General features: G+C 45.6%; 1 protein-coding gene across 2 annotated transcripts in view; it reads right to left on the bottom strand.

The window, feature by feature from the left end:
* The window catches only part of POLE (DNA polymerase epsilon, catalytic subunit), an 80941-nt gene that overhangs the window by 9911 nt on the left and 55869 nt on the right, over positions 1-15161 (bottom strand). For both annotated transcript variants that reach the window (XM_081174614.1, XM_081174615.1), the window contains 13 exons: positions 14615-14717; positions 14425-14505; positions 13778-13900; positions 12606-12824; positions 11055-11264; positions 8746-8889; positions 7195-7335; positions 6166-6319; positions 5964-6070; positions 4132-4308; positions 2973-3196; positions 1782-2002; positions 509-713 (listed from right to left, as the gene is read on the bottom strand). In XM_081174614.1, the coding sequence (XP_081030740.1) occupies positions 509-713; positions 1782-2002; positions 2973-3196; positions 4132-4308; positions 5964-6070; positions 6166-6319; positions 7195-7335; positions 8746-8889; positions 11055-11264; positions 12606-12824; positions 13778-13900; positions 14425-14505; positions 14615-14717 (2109 nt within the window). The remainder of the gene's footprint in view (positions 1-508; positions 714-1781; positions 2003-2972; positions 3197-4131; positions 4309-5963; positions 6071-6165; positions 6320-7194; positions 7336-8745; positions 8890-11054; positions 11265-12605; positions 12825-13777; positions 13901-14424; positions 14506-14614; positions 14718-15161) is intronic.

Here is a 15161-nt window from a genome sequence, read left to right as displayed (position 1 = left end):
TGCTGCATCTTATCAAATTGGAAGTCTGAGGGTCCCTTAAAAAAACCAGTTTTAAAAGTTTTCCTTTTAAGCTATAGTCATATCTTGGTTCTCAAACTTCATCAGTTCCGGGAGTCCGTTCGACTCCCAAAACCAAAAACCAAGGCACGGCTTCCAATTGGCTGCAGGAGCTTCCTGCAGTCAAGCGGAAGCTGCGCTGGATGTTCGGCTTCCGAAAAATGTTCGCAAACCGAAACACTCCTAGGTTTGCGGCGTTTAGGAGCCAAATGTACGAGTACCAAGTCGTTTGAGAACCAAGGCACAACTGTATTTGTAAGCAGTTCTGGGAGGCTTTTACAGCTGAAGAACAGGATTTTTTCCCCATTTAAAAAAACCCCTATAATCTCCCAAGCCTATGGCAGTCTGGAGAGCCAGTGGGGTGGGATACCTCACATATTCCACCACCAGGGGTGGCCAGCTTGTAGGGGAGAGGGCAGGATTCCCTGCAAAGCCAAGCCACGGGCCAGACCTGAATGTGTTGGAGCAGAGGGCTGTTTCGTCATAGCTGGCCAGGGTGCTGGTTGCCTGGTTCCCCGTGACCATGTCCTCCAGCGACGCTGGCTGGATCACGTCAAAGCTGATGCACATACTGGAGGCCCCCTCCATGTCGTTGACGTGATGCGACTGCAGGACGGTGTTCACCGCCAGGCTTTGGATGTCGAGCTCCACGCAGACTGCAGTGAAAAGAGTGAGGCAGGGTCCTGGGTTCAAGGGCAGGAAAGCCCAGAGCTGCATCGCAAACCTTGGCCAAAAGGAACATCTCTCTCACCATCCCAAGGGGAAAGGCTTGCTATGAATGAAGACCTCTGACTACTAGAAACTAGAAGGGAAGCTAATAATAATGATAATGATAATAATAATGATAATAATAATGATAATAATTTATTATTTATACTCCACCCATCTGGCTGGGTTTCCCCAGCCACTCTGGGTGGCTTCCAACAGGAGATTAAAAATACATTGAAACATCAGTCATTAAAAAACTTCCCCAAACAGGGCTGCCTTCAGATGTCTTCTAAATGTCATATACAGTGGTACCTCGGGTCAAGTACTTAATTCGTTCCAGAAGTCCGTTCTTAACCTGAAGCACCATTTTAGCTAATGGGGTCTCCTGCTGCCGCCGCGCCGCTGGAGCACGATTTCTGTTCTCATCCTGAAGCAAAGTTCTTAACCCGAGGTACTATTTCTGGGTTATCCGAGTCTGTAACCTGAAGCATATGTAACCCGAGGTACCACTGTAGTTGTTTATTCTTCTGACATCTGATGGGAGGGCGTTCCACAGGTCGGGTGCCACTACCGAGAAGGCCCTCTGCCTGGTTCCCTGTAACCTCACTTCTCGCAGTGAGGGAACTGCCAGAAGGCCCTCAGCACTGGACCTCAGTGTCTGGGTTGGATGATGGGGGTGGAGACACTCCTTCAGGTATACAGGATGGCATACTGTCATTTGGGAGATGGCGCTTACTGAGAAACCCAACATGAAAACTTCAAGCGACCAGAGTCCATGAAAAAGAAAACAGAGACTTTCATGGTGAACTGGTTGCCATGTACTCAACATATGAACAATGACTCTGCAGGACAAATTGGACCTGCCGCGTTCCCTGATAGGTGGTTATGGTAACGCCTTCCTTAATGCTGGTATTAGCAACCCTCAGAGACTCGTCAGGTCATCTTCTAATATTCTGTTTGAATATTTGAACACCCATGGAGCAGAGAACTGCAGTCCTGTCTTTCTCGTTGCTCACCTGTGGAATAGCAGCCCGGGTTATTGATCTCGACGGAGACCCTCTCATCGAACTCCATGACCAGGCGGCTGTCGTCTGCCTCCTTGCCCCCCAGGTCCGGGCGGGAGGTGGGAGAGAGCCACAGGAGGTGGTTGTGGCGGTGGAGATGGCGGGAGAAGAAGAGGTCTGTGCCAAAGGTGGAGATGTCGTCAGGGAGGTTCCCGATGGGGATGTGGTAGTACCTGGGCAGAAGAGAGGGGTGGAACGGGGAGAAGACGATCTTCAGAACATCAGCCAGAAGCAGGATTGGAACTGCAGAAACAGGCTAACTGCCTTAACCTGGACTTTTTTAAAGGAATTCGGCATACTGATTCAGCCGCCGCCACCACGGCCAGCACGTCTCACCCTTCTAACCTAACCAGTGCTTTTCCCCCTGGAAAAATAGGTGCCAGTCCTCACCATGGTTACAGGAAATGCCACACTTTTTTAACAACAACAAAAAAAGAGGTGCTGGTACTGTATGCCCTGGAGTACTCCCTGGAAAAAAAGCACTAAACTTTACTATGAAAGTTAGAGATCAAGAAATGCAGGAGAGGAAACCTTTTGTTGAATATTTAAAGAACTACTGTACACATGCTAGAATGTACTTAGGAATTGTTTCTGTTTTCTTAAGTTTTTATTTATACTTCTCAAATTCATACTTTTCATTAATTTTACAATCATGTTAACATTTCAAAGTTTGACACCCTTCCCCCTCTTTCTGCGTTTCCTTAAATTTATTTTTTAATATCTTCTGCAAATACAAATTCATTTAATTTGCCCATTTAACTATCTACTTTAAATATAAACTCTTATGAAACTGCAGGTTATTACAACAATCCTGCCGATGTTTTTATCTGTTTGCAATTTATCTGTGAATATTCAATAAACTGCATTCATTTGTAAAAAGTTTGTTATCTTGATTTCTTATAAAATGCACGTAGGATTTGAATGAAGAACAGCAGTTAACCATAATGTGGAATAGGCAAGGCACAGAATATCTACAATATGCAGCAAATTTAGAAATTACGGGGGGAAGCATGGAGGGGAAGTCGAAGGAGAAGTGGATGTGTATTTGGAAGTTTGCACCATCTTGTAAACTTTTAGAATTTAGAAATAAAATATAAAATGAAAACAAGACCCTCGCCGTTTCCCAGAACCCGTGTGCCCCACCTGCTCATCTCAAAGGCCTGAGAAAGGCAGGTGTCCAAGCTGAGGTAGCGTCGGATCATGTGCCGCGCAGCATGGCGCTGCCAGTCCAGGATGCTGTAGTTGACGTCGTCGGCCACCTGGACGGGAACCAGCGGGAACTCCTCCAAGACGGGCATCCCTCCGACCAGCCTCTTCAAGTCCCAATTGGACTGCACGGCAATGAGGGTGGGGCCCCGGCGCTCGTCCTGAGATAACAAGGAGACAGCGGATGAACGCAATGGATGGTGGCATAAGGCAGGACGGTGCCCTCAAGGGATGTGGGTAGGGGCTTCCCCAAGAGCTGGCAGCAGGGTAGATAAAAACCAATTAATTTTTTTTTAAAAAAATCAAGAAAATCAGATTTTTAAAATCTAAATTGGATTTTAAAAATAAATTAATTTTGAAGGAAAAATATTTCCAAAGATAGTTTTCTATTTAAGTTACATTATATTTCAAAGGCTATTCATCAGGAAATAAGGATTTGTTTTAAGTTTTTCATGTGTGCTAAAACTCAGTCTGCTTTTTTTTAAAAAAAACCACATCAGCTAACAAACAAGGATATATATGGTATCATGTTACTGATTTAGTTAATTAAATGGTTTAAATTGTTATTAAGGAAATGGTTTTTTTTCCTCCCAATAAAGTACAGCAGAAAAGTTGTCCAAATATAAACATAGTTAACTCATTAAACTTCACAATAATTTCATAATTATCGGTCTATGTATTTTGAATAGTATAACCAAGTCAGTGTTTTTTGCTATAACTGTAAAAGCTACTCTGAAAATTTATTATTCCAAAAATGAAACCTTCATCTGGTTGCAAATATTAAGATTATAACCAGCAAGAATGAGTCTTTATGTAAAAAAACCCCAATTTAAATCAAGTCTTAGTGACTAGTGATTTAAATCGATTTGATTTAAATTGAATCCACCCTGGCTGGCAGCAAGCAGGGCTAGCTTTAGGGTGCCCGCACTGAGTGCCATGCTGCAGGGGGCACCACAACAGTGCTGGAAAATGGAGTGCAAGAGGCAGGCACTGAATTCTAGCGCCGCTGGAATTGGAGAGCCCAAAGTCTGCCACTGCTGGGGGGCTCAGGGTTGGCTAAGGAGCGGAGGCGAGCGCTGGATTTCCCTGCTGTTACCTTGTAGCCCAGCAGGAGGCGCTGGATGGCCCTGCAGACGGTCTTGAGGTCTGTCTCCGCTCGCACCTCGAAGGCGTGCTTGTTGGGCGGAAGGAGCTCCTCGCCCACCTTCGCCACCATGGCGCTGTGCTCCGCCGAGTACATGTTGTTGAGGTTGGGCATCTGGTTGCTTCGCACCTGGAGCCGAGGGGAGAGAAGGATGCTGGAGACGCAGCTGCAGGTAAAGATCTGGCTCTGTGAAACCATCTGGATGAAAGGAACCTCAGGCGGGGAAGACGAGGAATCTGCAGCTGGCAACCGGGCTTCTAAAACCGCAGAACCCGATACCCAGAGAACCCAGATTTCCCCTTTTTAAAAAATAAGTATTTTTTACTCATTTTTGCCTTCAACAATTATCATCACAATTAAATCATCTGTGTGTATATGATTTAATTGTGATGATATTGTTGAAGGCAAAAATGGGTAAAAAATACTTATTTTTTAAAATACTTATTTATTCTCTGAATCTCCAGATTTCCCTACATCATTATTCTTTTCCAACTGCATCTTATAATGTTCTTTATATTTTCTTAATACAGTCAAACCTCGGATGTCGAACGTAATCCGTTCCGGAAGCCTATTTGGCTTCCGATCGGTTGCAGGAGCTTCCCTGTACTCAAGCAGAAGCTGCATCGGACGTGTGGCTTCCAAAAAACGTTCAAAAACCAGAACATTTACTTTTGGGTTTGCGGAATTTGGGAGCCAAAATGTTTCAAAAAGGAGGTGTTCAGGAGCCAAGGTTTGACTGTACTCCATTCTCACCATAGTTCTCACTTGTGTTTTCTAAAATCCTGCCAATGTTTTTAATTGTTTACAGTGTTCTTTTAAATAAAATTTAATAAAGATTGGGGAAATTTTACAAGTTATTATCAGAACCCTGATTTCCACCCAGCTAAAACAGTCCATTCTGAGCTGAGCTGAGCACAGATCATTATGTGAATGTGGGTTTTTGTCGTGAACTGAATGGAAGACTATGAGACCTGCGGATGGCGAGAAAGTGTGTGAATCCAGCGGTTTGTTTTTGGTTGTTAGCTTGTTAATGTTGTTTGTATCGTTTTGTGGATTACGAGTGCTGTAATGCTTTGAGAATTTTACAATGTGACTTTTCTTGCGGTTGTGCTGTTTAATAGTGCTTTATAGAAGGGAGTTGTTTTACTGAGGATTTGTTATTTTTTAATATACAGTGGTACCTCCGTTCTTGAACGTAATCAGTTCCAGAAAATTGTTCGAGTTCCAAAACGTTCAAAAACCGAGGCGCAAAGGGCTGTCTGCAAATTCAATTGGGAAAATTGAAAAACACGCAGTGCAAGCCGTCCGACAACGGAAGCATCTACTTCCGGGTTTTCGGCGTCCGGATTCTGAAACGTTCATTAATGTTTGAAAACTGAGGTATCACTGTATACAACTTATGTTGCAATTGTGATGTTCTGCTATGTTGATATTTACTGTACGCGAGTTGCTTTGTGACTCACGTGAGTGAAAAAGTGGCGTAGAAATATAATACAGTGGTACCTCAGGTTACATACGCTTCAGGTCACATACTCCGCTAACCCAGATATAGTGCTTCAGGTTAAGAACTTTGCTTCAGGTTGAGAACAGAAATCGTGCTCCGGCAGCGCGGCAGCAGCAGGAGGCCCCATTAGCTAAAGTGGTGCTTCAGGTTAAGAAAAGTTTCAGGTTAAGAACGGACCTCCGGAGCAAATTAAGCATTTAACCCGAGGTACCACTGTAAATGAAAGGACAACATTTCAATGAGTGTCAGCAAGCCCCACCCCCCTGGCCTCCGACCTTACCGTGTCAAGCACAAAAACAGATGCCTTCCGCTGAGATGGGATGAAGAGGCCAAACAGTGCCTTGTTGCCTTGGGAGTTGTGGTACAGGTAGATGTGCCGGATGCTACCTAAACAGACACGGAACAGAGCCTCGCGTTAGAGAGCAGGAACTGCCTTCCTAGTTCTTGCCAGCCACCTGAGTATTGGGGGCGAGTCTTCTTACCTGGCTCCAGGTAGCTGAACTGGGCCAGGGAGCGCATCTCAAGGTGTTCCAGGTTGAAGGTTTCAGCCTCCCGGCCGGTGAGGTGCCTTACCAAGTTCCTGTTGACCATGCAGACGCAGCCCAGGCGGATCAGGGCCCGCAGAAGTAATGGGATCTGGGCAGGGAGGAGAAGAGGAATCAGAGGTTACACCAGGGGTGAGAAGAACTGGCAAATCTTCTGGCAGGGTAGGATCTACTGGTAAATCTCCAGCTATGATCTGAAGTCAACCGGCAAGGGTATCTGGCCCCAGAGCTTTTTTTCAGGAGGCCCTCAAGGGTATACAGTACGGGCATCTTTTATTCTTCTTTTTCTAGAAGAAAAGCCCTTTGGTTTTTAAAAACCCGCAGTACGAGAACTGAAGTTACAGGAAACCAGGGTGGATAAAAATCAATGTTGTTTTTTTAAAAAAAAAATCCAAAAAAAATCATTTTTCAAAAATTTAAATTGGATTTATTTACATTTAAATTGGATTTAAACATAGTGAACTACTCAGAGCAAGATGCTCCGTGCTACTGCCTCAGAGGTTTCAAAAGGAAAGCCAAGGAGGATGCGGAATGCAGCAGGTTTCACCTGTGGCTTCTGCCTAGGTAGAGGATTTTGAAACGAGAAGCCTGAAAAAACCCGTTTATGGAAGGCAAGTGAAGTGAAAGCATAAATGACACAGATGGTAGTATTTTCAAATCAACTTCAAGTCTCAAAAGAAAGAAAAAGGGGTTCTAGCCAATTCTATTCTGAGTATACCCTCCAAATTTACTATATTACATGCCCTTCACCCTAAGGTCTCAGGGCAGGTCACATTAAAACACAAAAAAAACCATTTAAAACAATTATAATCACAGGAATAAGGCGGGTCTTATAAATATACACCTCAAGTGTCAATTGTGTCCATTGAGTCTACTCGGACTAGCATGGGGTGCAACCCTACGTCTCATCCCCAGACCTAGAGCTCCCCTTTTCCCGCATCAGACCAGCCAAAGGGAGTTAGTTACCTGGGTCTCGTATACCCCCTCTATATCTGGGGCAGAGAGGCTGGCGTTGATTTCGTTGATGTGCTCCTGGTACATTTCCTCGGGCACAGAATACTCATAGAGGTTGTAAACCAAGTTGGAGCGAGGAAGGATCCTGTTTACCTGCAGAGATGATAACAAGGACTCAGGTGAGACCCCCCTCAAGTCTATCTGCACCTGTTTTTACCATGTGGGGCACGGATGGGTAGGTGGATGGGTGGGCACAACCACACTCTCCTTTCCTTGTCATAGTAGTTCTGGGTCAACTGGCAACTCTGCCCCAGAATTGTAGACATCTCTCACTGGCTTCAAATGAAAAGCCTTTCGCTTATGGACTAAGCTGGCCCTGAGTTGCCAAAAAAGTCATGTGCAGTCATACATTATAACTCTTGAATACTTCCACGCTGTTTATTTAATATGTCTATATATTGCCTTTCCTCCAGTGAGCACAAGGTGACGTACATGATTCTTCCCCTCCCTGTTTCATCCACAAAACAGCCCTGTGAGGTAGGCTAGCCTGAGAGGCAGTGACTGGCTCACGGTCACCCAGTGAGCTTCAGGGAGTGGCTTCAGATAACCCAGTCAGATGGGCAGGGTACAAATAAAATAATAATAATAGTAATAAATTATTATTATTATTATTATTTTGGCTGAGTGAGGCCTTAAACCCTGGTCTTCCAAGCAATTAGTTTGACACTCTAACCACGACACCATACAGGCCCTCATTTTGTCCGACACAGAAATCTTCATACTGAGCATTTTGCGTGAGTAAAACGTGGTTCTAAGAAGCATTTCGCTCATTCTAAAAGGGAGGGGGAAAAATATTTCACAGTTCTCCTTGCCTTCCGCTGTTCCACATTCTGCCACCCCCCCCCCCGCGAAAAAAATGAAGTTTTCAGTGTAAAAGGAAAAAGTCATAGGATGAATATTGATCCAGAGCAGATTCCAATGTATAGTTAGCAGAGTAAAAACTTATTAAACAGGATTCCCAAAAAATAGACCAGAGGCGATTGTATTTCATCCATCAGAGCTTTACTGCTACTGAAGGCAAATGAGCATAATGGTCAGAAATCCAATACATTCAGTATGGACATCCATACTGTCCATAAGAAATCCAGTTGCGGCAGACTTAACTTAAACTCACAATAACTTATAATAAGTCACCACACCAGAAGGAAATAGAAAGAGAAAGTGAAACCCAGGCTTCTTCTGGCCTTACTTTTATAGTCAGCATAACTCTGACAGAAAGGATAAGAGAACTACTGCAGTTTAAACCAGCTGTACTCATCTTCTCTGAAGGTATAACCCAAACACCATGAACCTTCTGCTTGCCTCTTTCACACAGAGCAGCTTCCAGAAGCTTCTTGAATTAAGTAGAATAGGAAATATCTCTACACATCAGATCAATACTTTCTGCACTAAGAAATGCAAACTGATATTAACACCCTACTTTTCTTGGACCAAATCACTTGCGGCAAACAGGAGATTACCGCAGTACATTTACTGCTCTCCCAAAGGACTAACTCCATGCACCTTCCGATACGCAGTGCTCTCTTCAGGTTTAGGGACGCGCTGGTTGACGTAGAAAACACGAGGGACATTCAGCTTGAGGCAGTGAAGGTCGCTTCCAATGACGGCCCACAGCTTGAAGAGGCCTGGCTGGCTGGTCTCGGCGATCTGGGGAAGAGAGATCACATCAAGGTGGGCTTGCAAAGGCAGAGGGAGGCAAGGAAGCCATCTGGACTATGCAGAGGCTGGAAGCACAACCCAGGGGGCAGCCCTTGATCTCATCCGGCGTGGGGGAAAGGCTTGGAAAGTGAGAAAAAGGTACAGAGGCTGTGGCATTTGCTGGCCTTTCAAAAGCTCAGTAGGGCAAATGGGGTACGGCCCCACCAACTTCCACCTCCCTGCGTTCTTTCTTGCAAGCAGTCCAGGGAGTGGTCCTGCCTGTCAGCTTTCTCCACCTCCTTAGCCCTTGGAGAACAGGGATGGGGAGGCCCACGGGTTCAAAAGGGTTGGGAACCCCAACGCATTGCTAGATTTTGAACAGTAGGAGATCATATAACTGGTAGCAACCCAAACACCTAAGAAAAAGCAAGAATGAAGAACCAAGAGTAGTCCCTGCCTTCCACTGGAGGGAACCATCATGGAAATCGGGGAGCGAGACAATATTAGGATATAGTTACGTTCCACCTTAAAAGGGACAGGCAGGACTATTGTGTGTCACATGCCTGTTTACATTTCCAGCACAGTCTGCTGGGAACTTCAGTTTTGTATATAGCTTTTGAGTTACTGCTGTTTTGCTGGAGACGAAGGGAAGCAGACATGTTTTCCTTTGTTCCTAAACCATGCTGAATAAAACGCTTGTAAATATGCTTACACACATCTTTGTCCGCCTCTTCTACTGTGAGAAGATTTACGCACTCTGCTGATAGAGCATGCATGGGTCTCTAAACGTATCTGAGGCTTGTGTTGCTAATTGATGCTGTTCCAAGGGAGACCGGCTGCCAGACGGTGGCTGGAGCAAGCTGGGGGGGCCTGCCAAATGCCCCCGTCTCCCCGGCAGTATGCCAACAGTAATTGGGCTAGCACAAGGATTAGCACCAGAGGTGCCGACTCGAGCAGAAGGTTTTTTGGGGGGTGATGTTCGCATGTGTGTGCAACGCCAGGAGGTGGAGCCAAACATGGTAGCAGCGCGGCTTCAATGGCTGGTTCCTCCTCTCTGGCAGTTAGCCTCCTCCTGCAGCTGCCACCACCGCGAAGAGTTGCCAGCCACCGAAACTGCACTGTGCTCGGCTTCACAATTGGCCTCTTCTGCCTTGATTCTTCTCAACGTTGTGGGGGGCTCCCCAAAATATTTTATGGGGGAGAGCCCTCTCGATAACCCAGATGGAAATCCCCAGGTGTCAAAAAAGGTTATTTATGTATGCTACTACTGCAGCCCGTGTTTTGTTAGCCCCCAAATGGAAAACGAGCGAGGTCCCAAACAAAGAAGAATGGCAACTTATGCTGATGGGATATGCGCAACTTGCGGACCTAACATATCAAATACGAGAAGAAGAACAACATAAATTTAGAGAAGACTGAAAAATGTTTATTGAATATATGGGGGAAATTGCGTACATTTGGAAACGGCAGCATTATGATAAATTCAACAGTGTAAATGGATAGATGTAATAATGGAATACTGAATGGTTTAGTTTATGTAAAATATGCAGGGATTTATGATATGCAAAATGAACCATGGAAAGGGAAGTAGGGAAGTCACTGATTATTTTAAGGATGCTTAAATGAATATGATTACCACTAACACAACGGGGTCCCCTTCTCTTGCATGTGTCCCTCACAGTCCCTTAATTTGTTCGAGAGGGTTGGGGAAACCTCCAAAAAATATTTTGGGGTATGTGTGTGTGTGGAAAGCAGGTTTAATTGCTCAATGAGAAATCCTTGTGGAACATTCACCATAGCACTATGTTGAACACAACCCAGCATCTTTATTATTTATTTCATTGCATTTACGTCCCACCTGTCTTCCCTGAGGACTCAAAGGCGGCATACGTGGTTCTATGTCTCCTGCTTCAACCACAACAACCCTCTGAGGTAGGTCAGGCTGAGAGACAGCAACTGGCCCCAAATCGCCTAGCGAGTTTCATGGCCAAGTGGGGAATTTGAACCCTAGTCCCTCCCAGATCCTAGTCTGACACTCTAACCGCTATGCTGCACTGGCTCTCTATTATCTACCTATGCCTCTGTGCATCTGACTTTATAGCATGCTCTGCCAATGGCAGTCTTAAACCCCCTCCCCTGGCAAAGAGCTCCTCCTGCCCCACAGTGCTCCTTACCTGCACGATCTGCCAGGGCATGTCCAGGATGCTGCGGGCCGTTTTGCTCAGGTAGCTGCCGAGCCCCATGGAGGGCCTTGCCCTGATCAGCCCCCCGCCCAGGACCGACTCGCCATCTGCCAGCCGCCGTCTCTTGCGGCGCTCCTGGCGCTGGCGAGCCTGAACCTCCCACTTCTTCTTGTGGTAGCACAGCCAGACCAGGCGTTCCTCCTGCAGGAAAGAGTAGGAAACCGGCAGTAACCATCGGGCAAACCAAATTCTAACTTTCTTCAGCTTGGGTGGAAAGTCAAATTGTTCAAATCGGAAATGGTGGGAACAAATGGCAGGAATCCTGAAAACGTTGTGCAATCTGTAATTTCTGATGGAGTCAGCATTACGCCAACGTGATGCCATTACACATATCTATACCGCACACACTTGTGAAACACAGACCGCTTATAAATGTCATCTCCAACTCCTCGAAAGATTCCATCAATGGTGTCTCTGAAAATTTTTACACATCACTTGGGAAGACAGGCGAACTAATGCCAGGAAGAAGTAAAGATCACCAGTGTTGAAGCAATGATTCTTCAACATCAACTTTGTTGGACTGGTCATCATTATCGTCTTCCAAAGCTACTACTCTATTCCAAACTTAAAAATGGAAGGTGTAATGCTGGTGGTCAACAAAAGAGGCTTAAAGACTCTCTCAAGGCAAATCTTTTAAAAATGTAGTATAAACACCGAAAATTGGGAAACACTGGCCTGAGAGCACTTCAATTGGAGAACAGCCTTTACCAAAAGTGTCATGGGCTTTGAAGACGCTCGAACTCAGGACGAAAGGGAGAAACATGCTAAGAGGAAGGCATGTTTGGCAAACCCTGACCGTGATCAGCTCCCGGAAGGACATGTGGATCCAGAATTGGCCTCCACAGTCACTTATGGACTCACTGTTAAGATCGTGTTCATGGAAGACAATCTTACTCGGCTACGAGTGATTGCCAAGGAAGAAGAAGAACACAGATCTATGGTGTGACAGCGTTTGGGGCTTTTGTTTAGAGAAAAGGCGCGCAAGTTGTGGTGTAACAGGAGCCGATAAAATTCCGCATGGCGTGGAGAGAACGCATAAAAGAAAAGCTTTTCTCCCTCTCACAACATGGGCGCATCCAATGAAGCTGAATCAGGAAAGGAAGCCCTAGTGCAAAGCTGCAACTATGGAATTTTCATCAAGTCAGATGGCTTAGACAGGTAAACCTGTCAATGGGTTCTAACCCCGACGGCTGCATTCTACCTCCAATGTTGACGGCAATATGCTTCTGAATACCAGCAAATGGAAATCGCGGTAGGGGAGTGACAGCTGTGTTCAGGTCCTGCTTGTGGATTCCAGAGGTATCTAGTTTGCCCCTGGTTGACCAGGACGGTCTACCAGTCGAGCCACTGACCTGATACAGCTGGCTTTTTTTAAGGTTCATATACGGTAGAATGTTGCTGCTTCCCCATCGTCCAGCCCCAGCCCCAGAGCAATCTTTTGTTCCTCTATTTAAATGAAGTTCTCTCCTTCTGCTACCTTACCTTGGTGGTTCCAGAGGGAGGTGGCGGGCCCAAGATCTCCCTCCAGGACTGCGTTAGTTCCGAATTCTGGGACTGCTGCTGGCTCTCCTCTGCTGTAGGGATGCGTTTACGTTTATTCGACACGGGGACCCCCGGCTGCAGAGACTTGGCAACCCCAAAATCTTCCATGTCAGCCACCTGTGTGGAGGGCGTGCCCTCCTGGATTACGCTGGCAGAGACCTGCGAGGAAACACCGGAAGGTGGGGAGTACAATGATGGAATCCTCCTTGACTGAGCAACCCAATTACCCACAAAAACTGCCCGTGGCCTCCACCTTCTTCTCAGGTCTGGGATAAAAGTATGTTTTACCTGCAGATGCCCATCTCAGAGAGCACCGGTTTATTTTTATTACAAAAATGAAAAACAGCCTCAAGGGACTGCCATCTTAAACAAAGAACAGATGAGATGTAAAAATCAAACTGACCATTTTGAAATCTATATACAGTGGTACCTTGGTTCTCAAATGCCTTGGTACTCAAACAACTTGGAACCCAAACACTGCAAACCCAGAAGTGTTCCGGTTCGTGAACCTTTTTTGGAAGCCGAACGTGCTCCATTTTGAGTGCTATGCTTTCAATTTGAGTGCCACGCTTGCATTCTGAGTGTTACACTGAGGTTTGTCTGTTTTTGCTATTTATTTTATGTTTTTGCAGCTTTTTGTTTTTGTGGAACCCAGTTCAGCTACTGATTGTGTGACTGCAGTACATTGTTTATTGCTTTCATTTTATGGATCAATGGTCTCGTTAGATAGTAGGATTCATGTTAAATTGCTGTTTTAGGGGTTGTTTTTAAAAGTCTGGAATGGATGAATCCATTTTGCATTACTTTCTAGGGGAAAGCGGGCCTTGATTTTGGAACGCTTTGGTTTTGGAATGGACTTCTGGAACAGATTACGTTTGAGAACCAAGGTACTACTGTACAAAGCAATTAGAAGCCAGGACTATAATTTATGCGCATTTATTTGGGAAATAAGTCCTAGTGAACAAAGTAGGAATTACTTCCAAGTAAACATGATGAGGCAGACATTTACTACAACTGATTTCATTTGTGTGCATGTGTAAATGCATTTTAATTAAAAAACTGGATTCATTTTTTTAATCCACCCTGTGTAGGGAGAGCCCTGCACCTCTTACCTGTCTCTTGCCCTCACTTGTGAACAGCTCACTAATTTTCTTCTGCTTGTACATGTCATTCTTTTCCAAGAGCTTCTTGTGGAGCCAGTCGGGGTGTCGGACGCGAGGAACAGGGTTTTTTACCTGATGGGACACCACATTTGTTATTTATTTGGGAGGCTCCCTCTGACTTTCATTCTGCCTGATCCTGCGAGGATATACTACTGTTTTTGACCAGAAGCAGAAGGAAACTAGCTATGCTAGAACACAAGACACTTGCACTGACAGTGCTGACATCCAAATCAGAGACCCGTAGTGCAGAAACCCCAGCTTCTTAGCTTTCGTTTGTACAACCCCGGTCCCCAAAAACCAATCACAGAGGAGTAGAAATGTTTTAAATAATTAGCTCTGGAGTCCCAGGTGTGCTCTGAGGAGTGCACAGAGCTCTCGTACATTTGGAAAAGGCTGGGGTCAGTTCCATGCAGGAAGGTTCTACCTTTCTGAAATGAATGGGAACACTCAGGGAGCTAACTCAGTTTTGGAGCTTTGAGTTTTTAACTAGCTATTGGACCAGAGCAACTAAGTGTGAGAGTTCTGCGGCCACCTCCTGCGCCTCGTAACATCCTGGGAGAGCCCACAGCCCTTTAGCCGCCAACCCGACAGTTTACCTGCTGCAGGGCTGCTGGGATGGTGATGATTTTCTGAATTGTGCTGCCCAGTCTCTCGATGTAATAGTCCCAATCCAGGATCTACAAGCAGAGAGACAGGATTTGGGTCAAGTCCAAGGCTGGGGACAAGAGGTGTGCCACAGTCAGCCTCGAGTCACAAACTGCTGCAGGACAGCCCCACACTGCTTACCGTCCGGATGTCAAAATCCTGCAGGGAGGGGCTCTTGAGCCATTTCCGGAGATAGTGCCTGCGGACCGAGAGCTCAGCCTGGAAAATGGCCAGCGGAATGGCCCTGGGGAAAATAAATCAAAACACATCACTTCTATTTCCAGAAGAGAAGCGGCCTTGTCAGTCTGTTGCATCTTAAAGACTATATGGTTTGTATCCGATGTTCGTTCTACTCAGAATAAACCCATTCAGTTGACCAAGCAAAAGTTAGTCATGACAATTACAGTCATACCTTGGAAGTCGAACGGAATCCATTCCAGAAGTCCGTTCGACTTCCAGAACGTTCAGAAACCAAACTGTGGCTTTTGAATAGCTGCAGGGAGCAGCTTCAGATAATCGGAAGCCACGGAGGACGTTCAGGTTCCAAAGAACGTTTGCAAACCGGAAGGCTCACTTCTGGGTTTGTGGCGTTCGAGAGCAAAAATGTCTGAGTACCAAGGTGTTCAGGATCCAAGGTACGACTGTACTTTAAACCAGTCTACTCTGAGTAGAATGAACTTTTCCCAGC

Source organism: Podarcis bocagei (assembly GCF_964188305.1).
Source record: "Podarcis bocagei genome assembly, chromosome: 16".
NCBI classification, from domain to species: Eukaryota; Metazoa; Chordata; class Lepidosauria; order Squamata; family Lacertidae; genus Podarcis; species Podarcis bocagei.
The sequence above is the reverse complement of the archived record's forward strand: the minus strand, read 5'-3'. Positions and strand labels throughout refer to the sequence as shown.